Raw genomic sequence first — 17,479 nt, 5'->3', positions numbered from 1 at the left:
GGTTTGAACTGCCAGGCCTGCCTTCCAGGTACAACTGGTAGGTTTGAACTGCCAGGCCTGCCTTCCAGGTACAACTGGTAGGTTTGAACTGCCAGCGTTTAGGGTGGCAGTTAGTTTCTTCAACAGTTTCACCCACCCAAGGATACACAAGGGAGCTTCAGAAAGATATGGGAAACTAGAATGAAGAGATAATCGAATCTTTCCACCTCCCTTCATGGTCCAGGTGTGCTAACGAGATTAGGATATCCTAAAGGTTAAATGTCAACATTCTAAAGGAATCCATTTTGTTAAAAATTACATAGACTTTATATTCGCTTTTACGATCTCTCAGGAATGATACCTGATGTGTACTTATATTGCTAAGTCACAATTAAGGTAGAGAGTATTATGGTCCATTTCCAGTTACAGTCCCTCCGTTCTATTCTGTTTTGTTTGGCCAATCAGAGACTCAGAGACGCCTGAATCAAGACTGTTTGCAAAAGTATTAGAGGGGTTACCTGTGGCCAAATGAGATGCCTGCCTCTACTTATCTTTTTAAGAATATTTCAGTTTTAGGGTTTTACTTCATTAGATAAATAAAATGTTACAGTTCAGAATTGACCTATCACAATTTCCTTCCAGCATTTTGTTTGTGCCAAGTGTGAAAAGCCATTTCTTGGACATCGCCATTATGAGAGGAAGGGCCTGGCGTATTGTGAAACTCACTATAACCAGGTACTGATTGCACCCTTCGGATCCTAGATAAGCTTTGTGGATTTGAGTTTCTGAATATTTTAACTTAAAAGAAAATCTCTCAGGAAATGTGCCTTGGTCTTTCAGAATTTGTTTCTAAACTTTTTATTTGGGAATAATTTCTCACTCAAAAATAAGTTGCAAAATAAAATTTTTAAATTCTAATTTTACTTAGATCTGCCTCCTCCTTTGTATGTATATAACTGCTCTGCGTAAAAGCACAGGCATACATGCATGTGTATTTTATACTTGTTGGTTTGTTTTCCCGGAAGCACTTGCTAGTAAATTATCCAATGTAACACGTGCATCATGGCCTTGTACCCCTAAGTACTTCAGTGTGTCTCTCCTAAGAAGTTGGATGCCTGTGCTCTTTCATAACGTAGTACAGTTATCAGTACTGATGCAATTCTGTAGTCTCTTGTTATTCTGACTTTTCCACCTGTCTTAGTACTGTCCTTAGAGCATTTTTATTTTTATTTTTTCCTGCGCTGTTACTGGATCAATCTATAATCATGCCCCTTTAGCCACCTTTAAACTAGACCATTTCCAGAACCTTTGACATGTTTTAAACCATATCGTTGTCATGATTAGATTGAGGCTGTGCGTTTTCCATGCTGCAGTGTTGTGTAGGTGAGGTTATGTTCAGCATGCATATCTGGAGACACACACTTGCCTGTCTGTCCTTCATCCCAGTCAAAATACTATCTGATTACCACTCTCTCATTACTATTTCCTTCTGTCCCTTGCAACTAATGAGCAATATGTGCGCGGTCATTTTAAGACTAAGCCAATCATCCCGTTCCTTATCAAGCCCTCCTCCCGATTTAGCACCACTAATAAATCTTGCTGGAGCTACTTGTGGAGTATTTTTGTGGTTCTTGAATTACCTCTGCTCTTAGTTTGACCCTTGGCATTCTATATGTGTGTACCGTATTGTTAATTTTTTAACATCATGAACTCTCAAGTGCTTATGTTTTTCAACAGCTTATAGTTCACCAACACTATTTTAGTTCCCAAAATAATCTCAAGATAGATTTGTTTTTAAATTGATAAGAAATAAAGTATTTCACTGTGAGAATGAAAAAACTATTCATTGAGCTTGGCCAATTTTATTATTTTACTCATGGTAAATTCTGGTTTTAAATAGCCCGCTATATGTTTTCAAGTGAGAAAAAGAACTGAACTTACATGAAATGTTTGATGTTCTACAGTCCACGTGTTTTCTTTTCATTTCAGCTCTTTGGTGATGTCTGTTTCCACTGTAACCGTGTCATTGAAGGTGATGGTAAGTATCTCTGGATTCTATAGGACATCATTGCAATACAAAAAAATATGGGTAATGTGAAACTGGAAAAAGTTGATGATTGTTGATTTTTCTTTTTATCTTATTATTTTTAAATTTTTCACTGGCTTATCATTCACATAGCATACATTCCATAGTTCAATCTTATGATTGAATATGCCGAAGAAAAAGAAAAGGTAACTGATAATGAGTTACCTCTTCTTTTTCTTTGGCATATTTCCCAACTAATATAAAGTAGTGAGATGATCCTATCTTAAGAGTTGAATTTGTTCTTGATTTCTGGTAGGTAATACATTCATCTCTAATCGAGCATTACTTTGTTTTCAAGTTTCATCTAAGACTTGACCCAGAAGGCAGGACCACGTATGATGCCGCATTTCTTTCACATGATTACCAAGGGTTCCCAGGCATGGATTATGACAGGAACCAGGCTGTGGCACTCAGCCCCCTATGCCACCAAGGCGCCTGAGACTCCCAGTTGGGGTTACTACCACCAAAGCCCCAGACTGTTTGCTGTATGGAGTCTCCTCTGCCACCCACGGCTCTTATGCTCGGAATTGACTTAACTGTTCCCACAGATTGTGTCCTGGCAGAACCTGAGACCAGTTTCTATGGCTGGTTCCTGGAATTACATAGATACCTTGGAACTTAACATAGGGCAGTGCTTATTAGGAACAGTTTAAGCTGCTTGGAAGTTAGGAAGAGTAACCTTAGCCTTGTAGGTACTAAAACCTGGCAACTATGTAGACATTTCTAGTGCTTATCGCCCATGTCCTGTGATTATTAGGCAGGGCTGATTAACTAGAACAGAGAGGAAACAGCTGTGTTCGCAAATGGTGGCAAACACAGATCTCCCGGAAACTTCTTGGCACCGTTTTAAGCATTCCTGTTTTCAGCAAGCTTTATAGTTCTCAGCAGATAGCACCGAGCTCAGGAAATACTTTTCTGAAACATTCCCTCTATGCAGTTGCAAAAGGGCTAGTTCAGGAAGGCAGTAGTTTTCAGTGCCGCTGGAAAGGAAACAACCCCTGCATGGGACAGATTGTTGCCAGGTAAAAGAAAATGTGAGAGGAAGGTAATTGATTTTTAAAAATCATTTTATTGGGGGCTCGTACAATTCCTATCAAAATCCATGCATCCATCCATTGTGTCAAGCACACATGTGCATTTGTTGCCATCATCATTCTCAAAACATTTGCCTTGTACTTGAGCCCTTAATATCACCTGCTCATTTTTCCCCCTCCCTCCCTATGCCGCCCTCCCTGGAAGGTAGTTTTTTTAACAGTTTTATTGGCCCTTCATCCACATACCATACAATTCAATGGTTCAATTATATTAAAGAGTGGCTGTACAGTCTTTACCACAATCACCTTTAGAACATTGTCTTCTTTGTTGTACTCATTGTACTCATTGTTATTCCTGTAGTTATTTTTTTCAATTTGGGGAAAAATATACACAGCAAAACATTCTCCAATTCAATAGCATCTGCATGTGTATTTCAGTGTCATTGATTTATCCTTCATGGTGTACAACCATGTTTGTGTTTGTATCCAACCATTATTGAGAACCCTTTTCAAATTGTTCCATCACCATTAAAATAAACTCAATGGCCCCTAAGCAAAACCTTTTGCTCCTTCATCAATGCTAACTATAGGTCAAGCTTGGTTTCTTTTTGTTTTTAAGTACTTTTCTTGATAGAATATTCACATATCACACATTTCCATAGTTAAAACGTTTTGTAAAAGAGTTGTCTATACATCATCACAATCAGTTCTAATGCTCCATCCTCCCAGGAAGGTAATTTCTTATGGTCAGCTTTGGAAGAAAGACTTTGATAAGCAAATAACCCATGACTGGGTTTTTAACATTTTGTTCACGTCTCTTTGTTGGCCAAGTGGCAATAGAAACATTGCGGAAAGTGCTCTGGTAGGCAAGCCCTGTGCCAGGAAAGCTAATCCACGTAACCTAATAGGTGCTAAACATACACGCCCTCACCCAAAGCATTGAGAAGACACACCCTTGGATGAAAAGACATGGCATATACCATTTATAGTCCTCCCAGGATATTCAAAAGAAAAGAAAAATTGAACTATGAGTAAAGGTTGAAAAGATAATGATAAATAAATAACAAAATAAAAGAAAAATAGAATGACAACTTTTCCTAAGTAGGTGTTTACACTCATGGGAGACATAAATTAAGTGTTCTGTTTCTATGCCTCTTTTAATTATTAAAAAAGAACATCATTAGTAAAATTGATGGAATCAATAAATATCACTTAATTGATAGTACATAGCTTTTCAGTTATGTAATCTGTTTTCTAGAAAGCCTTTTGAAAATGTCTTCCCGGTGTCATGGAAACGGCTTTAGCTTTGTTTTAGGGTTAAGCATGTTAAGTCTCCCCAACCCTTCTGGTACCAGTGCATTTCCATCTGATCAAATCTCTTTGTTCTTTCTCCAGTGGTTTCTGCACTGAATAAAGCCTGGTGCGTGAATTGTTTTGCCTGTTCTACCTGCAACACTAAATTAACACTCAAGTAAGTTCTGCACTTTGGTTTTGCATGACTCCTAGGACTGGAAACTCGGGGCTTGTTTTGTTTTTAATACACATAGGATTTATTATAAAGGAAATTAGGTAATTCCTTATGTTACCTTTCTGTTCAGACCTTCTGAAAGTACAGGTACCTCCTTTAATCATTCCCTGTTCTCTCCTCTATTTCTTTATCCTACTCAAAGGGATAAGTTTGTTGAAATTGATCTAAAGCCAGTCTGCAAGCACTGTTATGAGAAAATGCCAGAAGAATTTAAGAGGAGGCTTGCCAAGCGGGAGAGAGAAGCAAAGGATAAAGACAAGCAGAAAAAGAAAAAGCCAGTCTGTTTGTAAACTTTTCTATCCCTTCTGTCATCGTTTTCACTACTTTCTTCTTTGGTTAGTCCTTTGGCATGTTTGTCTTCTTTCTGTCTCATGTTTATTTCCGGGGTTTTTGCATGTGTTTGTAGCTACCAGAGATTGAAATACAAGTCCTTGTCATCTCCAGAGGTGGTCTTTTTGCATAATTATGAAAATTGCATAAGTGAGTAAGTTCCACCCTTCCATCAGATTATGCTTCCAATATTTTCCTTAACCCTATAACGCCGAGCACGATGTTTTCGTCACAGTTAATTAGCTGTATATATTAAGATAAATATTGATAACTATGAAACTAAAGAATAAAATCAAAAAACGTTTTCCCCTGGAATTAAAAATCCAGGCGTTGTAGGGCTAGTCTGTCGGGTCTCCCTTTCGTTCTTTGTCCGCCACAGCGCAGCGCAGACGTCCTTCTGCTTCTTCTTTAAGTCAGAGGAAGGACGCCAATCCCTTAGGAGATGGTGACAAATTGTTTAAAGTTATAAATGAAAGGAAGAAAAAAATTGAACTACCAGTAAAAGTTGGAAAAGATAATGCTAACGTCCCTTAAGTAGGAGCTTACACTAGTGGGAGACGTCAATTGAGTCTTGATTTTAGTATTTTTATTTGATAACTAGAGCTTTAAACATGCTCTTCTTTGTATAAAATCATTTAATTGATAAATACCAGGTATCATACTAAATCCTCTTTAGTAAAAAAATAAAAATAATCAGTGGTGTGAGTGGCGATACTGGGAGGGTAGAGGGAGAGTGGGTTGGAAAGGGGGAACTGATTACAAGGATCTACATGTGACCTCCTCCTTGGAAGGCGGACAACAGAAAACTGGGTGAAGGGAGACGTCGGACAGGGCAAGATATGACAAAATAACAATTTATAAATTATCAAGGGCTCATGAGGGAGGGGGGAGCGGGAAGGGAGGGGAAAAATGAGGACCTAATGCCGGGGGCTTAAGTGGAAAGGAAATGTTTTGAGAATGATGAGGGCAATGAATGTACAAATGTGCTTTACACAATTGATGTGTGTATGGATTGTGATAAGAGTTGTATGAGCCCCTGATAAAACGATTTATAAAAATAAAAAATACGTCCACTTTAGTGTGGTATCTACACTCTTTGATGTATGTGATTTTGTAAAATGCTTGTATGGTACTACATACAGTTCATGAATTCATTCTCTGATGCCTTCAAACTCTATTTTAATTTAATTTGTTATTGAGAATATGCACAGCAAAATAGAAGCCAGTCTAAGAGTTCCTGTGTTTAGAATTCAGTGGCTTTGATTTCATTCTCCGAGTTTTGCAACCGTCCTCATTCTCCTCTCTGAGCGATTGCTCACCCAGTGACTGGGGACTCACTGTCCCCTTAGGGTCTTGCCCAGTCTGTCAAGTGGCTGCTGTCAGACTGAGCTGATGTAGTTTTTTAAAGGGCATAATACTTGTGGCAGACAAGTTTTTACTAGGTAAGTTTGGTCTTTAAAAGACTTCAGGAGATATTTTGATTTTCCAGTGTAAAGATTATCTCAGGGCACTAATTTGAGGGATTCATTCCACCTTCAGGGTTCCAGAAAATCTGGAATGCAGGAGCATTTTAAATTCTGCCCTGCGTTTCTCACTTTTTTATGAGGATTCTTCTAAGGAAACTTTGATCAAAGTGATCAGTAACAGTAGCTGGTCACAATCCAGTTCTTCACGTCTCAGTTTGTAAAGGAAGTATTTCAATCTTGGAAATTTTGTTGAATTACTATTATGATTTTTCTTTTCCCCCCACATGGTTACCATTGTGTTCTGATTACTTTTTTTTTTTTTAGTTGTTAACTGTTTCTGTTTCCTATTAGTAAGAGCTAAAATTTAAATACAAAATTAAAACTAAGCAGATTCTCTGAAAGCAGTGGTAATTTGTCAAAACAATGACAGTTTTGGTAGCTTTTGGTCTAAGATTTTTGGAAGAAATCTTTTACTCAGTAGTGTTATTACACCAAACACCTCCGTGAAGCACTTGAAATTACTACCAGTATTCTCCCCAACCAAGCCCACTGCCATCCGGTCAGCTTTCATTCAATGCGGCCCTGCAGCGCACAGTAGAACCATCCCCAGAGTTCCTGAGCGCCATTCAATGCAGCCCTGCAGCGCACAGTAGAACCATTCCCCAGAGTTCCTGAGCCTGTCGGTCTTGACAGGGTCAAGACAACCTCATCTGTCTTAGGTCTCTACTGGAAAGAATTCCCATTTCCTTTCATCATAAATATGCCCTTCAGAATTAACTGTTTGTAACGTTGTTCTATTAAGATTATTTTGAGGTTTACAGTCTTCAAATTTAATATACTTTAACATATAAAATATACTAAACTTACATAAGTAGACTTTATATCATTTTTGTCCTAGATCAGGCTATCCCATTAGACTTTTTCAACAAATGTTTACTAAACACAATTTCACAGAAAATGAACAGTTTATGAAGCTGTGTAAACTAAATTCAGAATTATAGACCCAAAATTCCAAAAGTATAGCAAATCCAACTTAGGTAATCTGGAAGCCATCTGAAAAGCTGTTTTCTCCAATATACAAATTATTGTATATACAATATACAAATTAACTGTTATACAAATAAATTGTTAATGTATACTGCTGTGGTTTTTAGTTTTTTGTTTTTACAAAGAAGTTAGGTAATTTGGTTAGAATTGTGTTCTTTAGGAGCAATTAAAAAACATTCTCATATCTTACCTGTCAACTTTTTATATCATACCACCAAAGCAACTCCTTATGATTTAATATAAATCATCTGATGGAGATAGAGGCAAATCATCTTCTACTAGCAGAGATGGAACCTCAAAGCTACCTCATTTAAGTTGTTACCTAAGATCACTTTGTCCCCAATAGAGAGAATCATTTACATCTCAAAATGATGACTCTTCACTTTAAATAAGTATATTGTTTCAGGTTTTCTAATGGTGTTTTAGAATATGATTTACTGTACATACCTAAATTTTACTTACTATTTAGTTCAGTAAAATTGCTTCATGTGTTTATAGGTCTACATTGAATACATTGCCACTAATTTTTAATGTATAATTTTTCCCTTTAGGAATAAATTTGTGGAGTTTGACATGAAGCCAGTCTGTAAGAAGTGCTATGAGAAATTCCCACTGGAGCTGAAGAAAAGGCTTAAGAAACTAGCTGAGACCTTAGGAAGGAAGTAGTTACTTCGGTTTTCCTTTGTTCCTTCTGTGCAGAGATAAGAAATCAACAATGTTGCTTGACTTACCTATCTTTATTTAAAGCTGTATCTCAGTACAGTTTAGACTGAAGAGGACTTAAATGAATGATTTTCTTCTTTTTTTTTTTTTTCTCATAAAAAAAGGAAAAGGTCAGATATAGTTAAACATAACTGAAATCAAAATTTGCCTTAATTATTATCAACTTAGAAACATGCTAACAGAAAATATCATAATTAAATTTCAATTAACATACAAAAAATTAAATTAACTTTGTAAAATGAAAGTAAGGAGTCAGCTTTTACATGGTTCAGATAAAAAAAACAATATAAACATTTAAAATTTTCAGTCAAAAGAAAATTACTCCCAACTGCTATTGGGAGAAGGTAGGGAAAACAAAAATATCACACTAAGAAAAATAAGTCCTACCCAAATTTAGCATTTTTACCAAATTAATAGCTGCAAAATGGACATGCAATTAGTAAAACAAGAAACAAGCATTTTCAGAATTACTTGATATTGTTACATTTTTGTTACATGCAATAATTATTACCCTTCATTTTATATTTTGCTCTTCTTGTAAACTTCCTTTTTATAAATACGTAACAATAGTTATAGCTAATTAATAGTATGCCTTTTAAATTTTTGTGCAAAAATTTTATACCTAGTATTTGAAAATACAGTATACTTTACAATATTGGACAAATGAAGTATTTTTTAATGTATTGCAGCAAATGTGCATCTAAGTTTAATGTTAAAAATGTAGACTTAAAATAGGACATGAGATTCAATTTTATGTAGTTTAGAATACATCACTTTTTAAAATGTATGTATATGTATCGGTCGTTGCCTTTAAACCCATGCTAATATCTATGCTTTATACATAATCAAATTTGCCTTGCCTTAGAAAAACAAATATTTTAATCAGGAATTCTAGCTGTTTGGTACACTACCTACCAAAGACAAGTGCATTGATTGAAAATTGTAAACTCAAATCTAATTATAATCAGTGTTGATTATATTTAAACTGTTTGGTTTTATAGAAATGCAGTGAAATGAGTATCTGTCATCTTATTAGAGAGCATGATGTTGATTCACAACTGTTTCAGGTTGTCTATTTTAGATCTCTTAGTTGTGGATTTTATTTAGTATAAATGTGAAGGGGCCTCAAAAAGTTTACTAAAATTTTTGTTACTTTATTTCCATTTTGCCATAAACTTTTTGAAGCCCCTTTACAAGTGATATCAGTGATATTTTTTAATTGGGAAAAGAACGCTGAAAGTCTTCATGTTAGGTCAAAAATAGTTAATTAGTGCTACTTTATTCTAAAATGTATTATGAAATTTCAGGATTGTTTGCCCTGGATGACCTTGTTAGGCAGTGCAGGCTTTATGAACACGTAAAAGCAGTGTTGCTGCCGCCGTTACCAGTTTAAAAGGAAATGACCAAGATGGACACCTGCAAGGAAAATTGCTCTGGTTTTTTAAAAAGTGGCTGCAATGTTGTTCTGCCATAAGAAATCTCAGGGTGCTACCACTCTGCCATTAAAATGTGTACGTATATGTGTGCATTTTCCAAAAAAATCATGTGTGCACTTTACCGAGTAGATTCCATTTCTGTTTTCAAACAGATTATTTTTCCAGTGTTGTTTTAGAATCCAAAGATCAGAAATGATTGAAAATAATATGTGTTTTAAGACTGTATGCTCAGTAGTTTACAGCAGTCTTTGCATCTAACAGTAAGAATCAAGTTTCTTCAGTGTGCCTTTGCCAGCTCATCTGTGACCAGCAATGAGAACATTGGAAATAGTTATTAAGTATTATACTGTGGATCTAGGTAAATAGGATAGAATAGGTTTTTGATGCTAAATTCACCCCTACACTAGAAATACAAAGCAAGAAAGCAAAGTCTTTGGCTATACTTAGAGTCTTAATCACCTTGATAATGCATGGACTGAACTCAATTGCTTTACTCATAAATCTCACATAGTCAGGCATCTGTAGCTAGAGGTCCCACTATTGTCTCTACTCGGTCTTCTGTTAAAATGTGAATTACTATATCAAAGAAGTTTGACTTCTTGGGTCCTTAATACTTTAGAGTCGTTTTTTTAGATACAGTACTTTCTTCCAGGATAAAGACATCAGTAGAGCCCTTATGCATGGGAAAGAATGTAGAAGTTAGCAGGTTATTAATGGAATAAAAACAAATTCGCTCTATTTCCTGATAATAGAGCTCCCATAGGCTGCTGGAAAACTCTTGCCAGTAAGCATTTCTTTATTTGAAGTCCTGTAAGACCATTTGAAAGAATTATTTTCTTTTTAGACCTAATATCTAAGTGCTCATCCTCTTAGCGAGTCAATTTGATATACTTGGGGAAAAGTCTGGGTATAGTTAAAATATTCTTTGGGTCATGCACAAAGCCTTACTAACAATGCACCAGAAATAACATGTTATCTCGCCTCAACCATTTGCCAAAATAGCCATTTGAGTTATTTCATTTTAGATTGTAAGCTTAATGGCAGGGCTACTATATCCATAATTAGGTTTTTATATAGCAACAAATGCAGTGTACTCTTGGTGCTTAATAAATGTTCATAATTATTAAACATAACCTGTTTATCTCATTTGTCTTACATATTCTCCTAATCTAGATATTGCATATAAATGCAATTAAAAAGTGTTTTCACTTTCCTGGCATCCCAGTTATCATATGTTAGGGAGGTAAGTATAGGATGGGGTATATCTTGAGTCTCTTTTGAGGTATAAAAGGTGTCAAACAGGTGAACAGAGGGAAAGAGAGTGCTTAAGAGATAAGCCAAGACACCTGGAACTCTCCAAGGGGTCAGGAAGCAAAAGTCTAAGATCTTCTCCGGGAGTCGATGCTCTGAATTCAAACTGGTAGTCTCCCGAGCCAAACAAAATCAAGTTCTTTGTTAACAGCATCCACTTGTATTTCTTAGGTTACTAAAAATTGGGTTCCTAGAAGGAGAGGTTCTGCTCTAACAAAAGTATAGCGTCTGGGGTCTTAAAGGCTTGAAGGTAATCAAGCAGCCATCAAGCTCAGAAGCAACAAAGCCCACATGGAAGAAGCACACCAGCCTGCGTGATCACGAGGTGCCAAAGGGATCAGGTATAAGGCATCATCAGAACAAAAAAATCTTACCATAGTGAATGATGGGGTGAGTGCGGAGTGGGAACCCAAAGCCCATTAGTAGGCCACTGGAGATCCCCTTGCAGAAGGGTCTCGGGGAGGAGATGAGCCAGTCAGGGTGCGATGTAACAACGATGAAAAATACAACTTTTCTCTAGTTCCTAAATGTTTCCTCCCCGCTCCCACTACCATGACGCGAATTCTACCTTGCAAGTCTGGCTAGACCAGAGGATGTACACTGGTATAGATAGGAACTGAAAATACAGGGAATCCAGGGCAGATGAGCCCTACAGGACCAGTGGTGTGAGTGATGAAACAGAGAGGGTAAAGGGAGAGTGGGTAGGAAAGAGGGAACCGATTACAAGGAACTGTGTGACCTCCTCCCTGGGGGACGGACAACAGAAAAGTGGGTGAAGGGAGACGTCGGACAGGGCAAGATATGACAAAATAACAATTTATAAACTATCAAGGGCTCATGAGGGAGGAGGGAGCGGGGAGGGAGGGGAAAAATGACCTAATGCCGGGGGCTTAAGTGGAGAGGAAATGTTTTGAGAATGATGAGGGCAATGAATGTACAAATGCACTTTACACAATTGATGTGTGTATGGGTTGTGATAAGAGTTGTATGAGCCCCTAATAAAATGATTCTTTTAAAAAAAGGCAGTCTCGTGAGGGATTCAAAGGAAGTCGAAAAGAGCAGTAGAGAAAGTTTCTGTCTTGGTGCTAGAGTATTGCTAGAAAGGTATGTGGTAACTGTGCTTCTAGTGAAGCCTTAAGAGGAAATGATGCATATGTGATTGGGGAATAGAGAAGGAACGATGCTTATTAAGCAGTGGCAAAGAACTTACCTGACTTACAGTTCTAATGTTTGCTAGAAGATAGAACGTTCTGTACGAGATGAACTTGGATTTCTGGCAGGAGCAATTTCTAAGCAAAGTAACAGGGCTGCGTGGTTTGCTTATATATAGTAAAATGAAAAGTAAGAGATGAACGTAAAAATAAATTCTGCAAAATGAAAACAATACAAAGATTTGGAAAATTATATTGTACAAGTTGAGGACACGTGTCTCAATGTTCACTAAGGACATTGCTACACTTTTTGTTACACTTGTGACTGATGTAACTAATGGCCACAGAAAGAAAAGAAAGAAACTGAGGCTGAAGGAGACAGAACATGAAAGCTAACTAAGGCAGTCACCCCGTGGAAGTCTACTGACAGGGAGCAAACCAAGGGAGCGGCGTCTGTTCTCGAAGAACAGGACTGGAAGCAAGACTGTTGGAAGAAGTGTGGAAGCAGAATCTTCTGGGTCTCCAGGTGTGGGGCCACCGCTGCCGGGGTGTTAAAAGAGAGAAGATGCAATTCTGGACTTGGCGTTAAAGACTTTTTGGATGGTGTGATGAGGTGAATGTATCTTGCTGACAAGACACATGAATTTGGGGGTGATGGCAAAGGTTTGGGAATATTATGGATTGCATTTATTACCCCAAAACTGTGTTTCTAAATCCTATGGTTGTAATGCCATTTTGGAATGGAATGAATTGTCTTTGTGATATTAATGAGAAGGTTTGTGGGCCGTGTCTTCAGTGAGTCCCTCAAAGAGTCAATGAAGCTAGCAAGCCGAGTTGGGGGAAGAAAGGCCAAACGACATGGAGGGTCAACCAGGAGCAGAAACTAAACAGGACTAGCACCTTCCACCAGAGCTGACAGTTTTCCACTACTGCCAAACTAAAAATCAAAAAACCTCACTGACATTGAGCTAATTCTGACTGAGCAACGCTATTGCACAGGGTAAAGCAGATCCACGATTGATTGATTGATCGATTGATTGATTATTGGCTTGGGGGTGTTTTGTTTTGTTTTACTGTAACTTTACGTGAGTAGAAATCTCTGTCTTTCTTCCAAGGAGCAGCTGACCTGGTTAGCAACCCACTGTGTGGCCACTATGCCATCACGACAGCTAATCCCCTACAATTGATCTTAACATCTTAAATTGTCAGAAAATTGAGTTTGTTAAAGCCATTCCCTGGCAGTATTTCTGTTAGAGCTGCACTAGCTAACTTTCTGTTATAGCCGCACTAGGTAACTGTAATGCACTAAATTGCCTGAGATTGCTCTTCTAGCCATAGTCTTATAACTCCCACCAAATTACTGGTTGGGACTATGCAAAATATGAGGTGTTTGTGGCCTAACAAGGGGATTTGAATGACACGGTAGTAATGCAGATAAAGTACTTGTCACCCTTTGGAGTGAGACCATGCAAATGAGGTACATGAAATCCTAATATGACTGTTAATTTTGCCATGCTACCATGTTTAAAAGGAGGCGTTTCGGAAATGAAAAGGAAAATCTCACCCTATCCGGAACCTTATCAATTCAGGAGACAGCTGTGACATCAGACGTGGCCGAAAAGCAAAGGCAGCAGAATCAAGAGCATGAGACAGAATAGGTGAGAGGGCATACATTTGCCAGCCCACAGATCGGACGCTGAGTGCACTTAGGACAGGGCTTCACTGGCAGAGTCAGTGCCTAATCAGCATAGACACATTTGCCCGGGCAGAGAGAAAGCAAAGGGAATATGGCTGAGAGACCAAGGACTGAGGAGGGTATCGCCTGAAGAACTGTGTCCTGAGCATTTCTGACCCTGAATTGTAATCTGTTAATATCTCTAGTGAACTCCACAATCTTGAGTATCATCTGTGATGTCTGTTTGGTCTTGGCAATGAATTATCCAGCACAGAAGCAGTGTTGGAGGAGGTATGTTGACGTCAGAATTGGTAAAGAAGAGAAATGGGTGGAAGCATGTCTGACCTCCACCTCATACCATTGATTTAGGATTATTTTGCGTTTCATTTTTCTTACCCCTTGCAAACTCCTGAGGTCAAACACTGACCCCTTGCCGTTTTTTTGCAGTAACTGTAAAACAACAGTAATGCAAGCTTCCTAGAGTTTCTTCATTGTCTATGTTTCTGAAGAATTTGAGTAGAACTAGAATCAGCTCTTGTTTTGTTTAATTTCAGGATTTTTTCCCAAAATAGTTTGAGACATATATCACTTATCATGTACTTCCTTAGTTCAGTCATATATGTTAAGCAGGGTTCTCTAGAGAAACAAAACCAGGATATATACACACACACACACACATAAAATCTTTATCTATGTATATGCACACTCACATATATATATAATCTTAAGTGTCCTGGTATATATAGGTTTGTACAGCGAGAAGGAACTTAACCGCTTATTAGTCCACACAGCAGTACAGAGGTCTCAGTTCAACTCACTTTCATGGAACAGTTAATATACTGAAAGTCCTTCAACTCATGGGAGCTGCCAGTCCAAGGTCAGAGAAGCAAACAGCAGAGTCTTCCCTCAGGCAAGACAGGCAGAGTCTGCCTGCAGGCAAAAGACAGCAGGGTGGCTCAACAACAGTTAGCACAGGAGCTTAGTGAAACAGGAGCTTAGTGAAGCAGGCCCTGAACTCAAGGGCTGCACATAGGATACACCAAGCTCAAGTGACGTGTGTGTCAGCAGCGTGGCAAAGCAGGCCTTGTCTCAAAGGAGCCTCAAGCTCTAGAGATATGATCCATGGGTTGGCTTGGCCCACAGATAGTGCAGCACACGGTTGAGGCAAAGAACTAGCTCCAAGCAGCTGTACACTGGTCCGATCACTAGGGAGAAAGGATGCCAGCTATGGAGAATATTTATCTCAGTCACCATCCAATCAACCTCCAATCTGATTAGACTCCATCCATATGTTCTATGGAGGCCTAGTTGGCACAATAAACTTAATTTTTGGAGTAATATTTACCAAGAGTTGTATATATATCACCACAGTCAGCTCTAGAACATACTATCCCCTCCTTATTCATTATTTGTGCCCACTTCCCTCCAATCACCTCACCCATCCCCGATATGCCATGACACCAATTGTCTGTATACATCCGCCCATCCTGTGCTTCATATACTAGAAAGCATAGATGTGCAACAAACAAAAACCAAAATCCAGCAAATATTTTCTTGAAAGAAAAGACTAATGACAATATTAAAATAAACCAGAGGAAAAACCTCTTTCTGGAAAAAAGCAAGAAATATTTGAAAACTAGAACAAATCCAAAATGGGTCAAGGGGGAGGAGATCAAATGACCAGGTACCACATTATAATTGAACAACTCTTCTTGAATGTTCTTAGGGGACATCCAGTCAGTTCCAACCCCTTCGAACCACTTGCACAACAAAATGAAATACTGCACTATCCTTACATTTGTTGCTTTTGATTCCTTATTTCAGCCACTGTATCACTCCATCTTAGTAGTCTTACCCCTCTTTTGCTGGCCCTCTACTTTACCAAGCATAATGTCCTCCTCTAGGGACTGGTCTTTCCTGACAATATGTCCAAAGGACCTGAGATAAATTCTCTCCATCCTTCCCTCTAAGCCCTCTAGATGTAATTCTTCCTACACAGACTTGTTTTTCCCTCTAATAGCCCATAGTAACACTTTGAATGTTCTTCTCCAGCACAATTAAAATGCATCAAGAAGCTGTGGTCTTTATTCAATGTCTGACTTCCACATGCATATGAGGCATATTGGAAATACTATGACTTGTGTGGGAAACAGAATCGTGAAGAGAGTGTATGTGGACAAACTCTCCACGCACTGGGAGGCTAGGGCTCCTGTGGAGGGACACCTTCACGCTGTAAGTTGGAGATGCGTTTCAGTCACATTCTCCAAAGTAAAAGTATTTCCCACGATGCCTTCCCATAATTATGCCGACTTGAAGGTGCTGTTTGCAAACACATGGTCACTTACTATACTCTTGAAGGTCAACTGCTTGAAGGCTATCTGCCTAAAGATTATCTGCCATTAAAAAGCAATCAGAAAAAAAAGAGAAAAAAAAAAAGCAATCAGATTATCTAACCCTAAGTAGGGCCCAGTCCCTTTGGATAAAGATCATAGATTGTTCCCCTGGAGAAGACTTAAGGGAAATTTAATGTCAAGTCAGCTCAGAGACCAAGGATAGGCCACCATCTTAATTCTAGAGCCCACCCATCTTGTTATGTATGTACCTTCCTGTCACATGTGTGCTCTAGCTCCTCCCTTCCTGTTGTGTGTATACCCCTAGCTCATTCCCATCCTGTTACATGTATGTCTCTAATACAACCCCTTCCTGTTACATATGTACTTACTATGGCTTGCATGTCCAAGAATATATAGGTTGATGTAAGAATAAATTCCCTCTCTCTACCTGGACCTGGTTCTTGATGCCATGGCAGAGGCGAACATCCTAAAACTTGTCTGTCTTAATTTCTTCCCTTCAGTTACACAACCATCCCTTAGAACCCATCTGGATGTGGGGCTGGTTCCCACAGGCTTGGATCAGATGGACCTTAGTCCTCAAAGTCACTTCCTTGCTTTTCAATACTTTAAAGAAATCTTGGAGGCCTGGTCGTGTAGTGGTTACACATTGGGCCATGATCTGCAAAGTCAGCAGTTCGAAAGGACCAGCCTCTCCTTAGAGAGATGTGTCTTTTAAAGACTCTCTTACTCCCATAAAAAATTGGTTTCAGAAACCCACAAGGCAGTTCCACCCTGTCCTATGGAGTCACTGCATCAGAATCAACTCAAGGGCAGTGAAAGGGGTTCGGCACATTTTCCCAATGCAACGCGTCTTGTGCTCTTCATTTCTGCTCCCATGAGCATTGATTGTGGATCCGAGCAAGGCAAAATCCTTAACAGCTTCATTCTTTTCTCCATTTCTCATGGTATTACCTATTAGTCCAATTGTAAGGATTTTGGTCCTCTTTACATTAAATTGTAATCCATACTAAAGGCTGCTATTTTTTTAAAGTCTTTTTTTTTTCATTACATAAGCTTTATTTTTTAAAAACCGCTTTATTAGATTGGATCAAAGCATCACAGGCAAATCTAAAGGAACCATCTAGACTGTCGCTGGACACCTCTTAGAGCTTACTCATCAGCCTGCTGAACTGTTCCTTTTTCAGAAACATAGACACCATCCAAACACTCTTGGATATCCTTGTTAACTGTTGTGGCTTGCTGAATTAAAGCAGCTGAATTTGATACAAGCTCAATGTTGTTCCCTTCAAAAATTAACTCATCTTTCTGGGCTTGAGAAACAGAACAAGCAATACCTGTCCTCATGTGAACCCTCCGGAT

General features: G+C 38.4%; 1 protein-coding gene and 1 pseudogene across 4 annotated transcripts in view; one reads left to right on the top strand and one right to left on the bottom strand.

Annotated features, from left to right (window-relative positions):
* LIMS1 (LIM zinc finger domain containing 1) overlaps nt 1-10,762 on the top strand; it is an 83,048-nt gene extending 72,286 nt beyond the window's left edge. For 2 of the 4 annotated variants that reach the window (XM_045283950.1, XM_045283949.1), the window contains exons 7-11: nt 622-714; nt 1,969-2,017; nt 4,495-4,570; nt 4,770-4,962; nt 8,022-8,093. In XM_045283950.1, coding sequence (XP_045139885.1) covers nt 622-714; nt 1,969-2,017; nt 4,495-4,570; nt 4,770-4,917 — 366 coding nt within the window. In that variant the 3' untranslated portion in view covers nt 4,918-4,962; nt 8,022-8,093. Of the gene's footprint in view, nt 1-621; nt 715-1,968; nt 2,018-4,494; nt 4,571-4,769; nt 4,963-8,021 lie in introns of all 4 variants that reach the window. The other 2 variants (XM_004704322.2, XM_004704321.2) reach the window with 1 other exon arrangement.
* A 6,507-nt stretch (nt 10,763-17,269) lies between these two features.
* Nucleotides 17,270-17,479, bottom strand: part of LOC101648563 — a 1,594-nt pseudogene continuing 1,384 nt past the window's right edge.

The sequence above is a fragment of the Echinops telfairi genome, unplaced genomic scaffold (assembly GCF_000313985.2).
Source record: "Echinops telfairi isolate 266 unplaced genomic scaffold, ASM31398v2 ScPeMD7_7467;HRSCAF=8505_1, whole genome shotgun sequence".
Lineage (NCBI taxonomy): Eukaryota > Metazoa > Chordata > Mammalia > Afrosoricida > Tenrecidae > Echinops > Echinops telfairi.
This window is presented reverse-complemented; position numbering and strand designations above follow the sequence as displayed.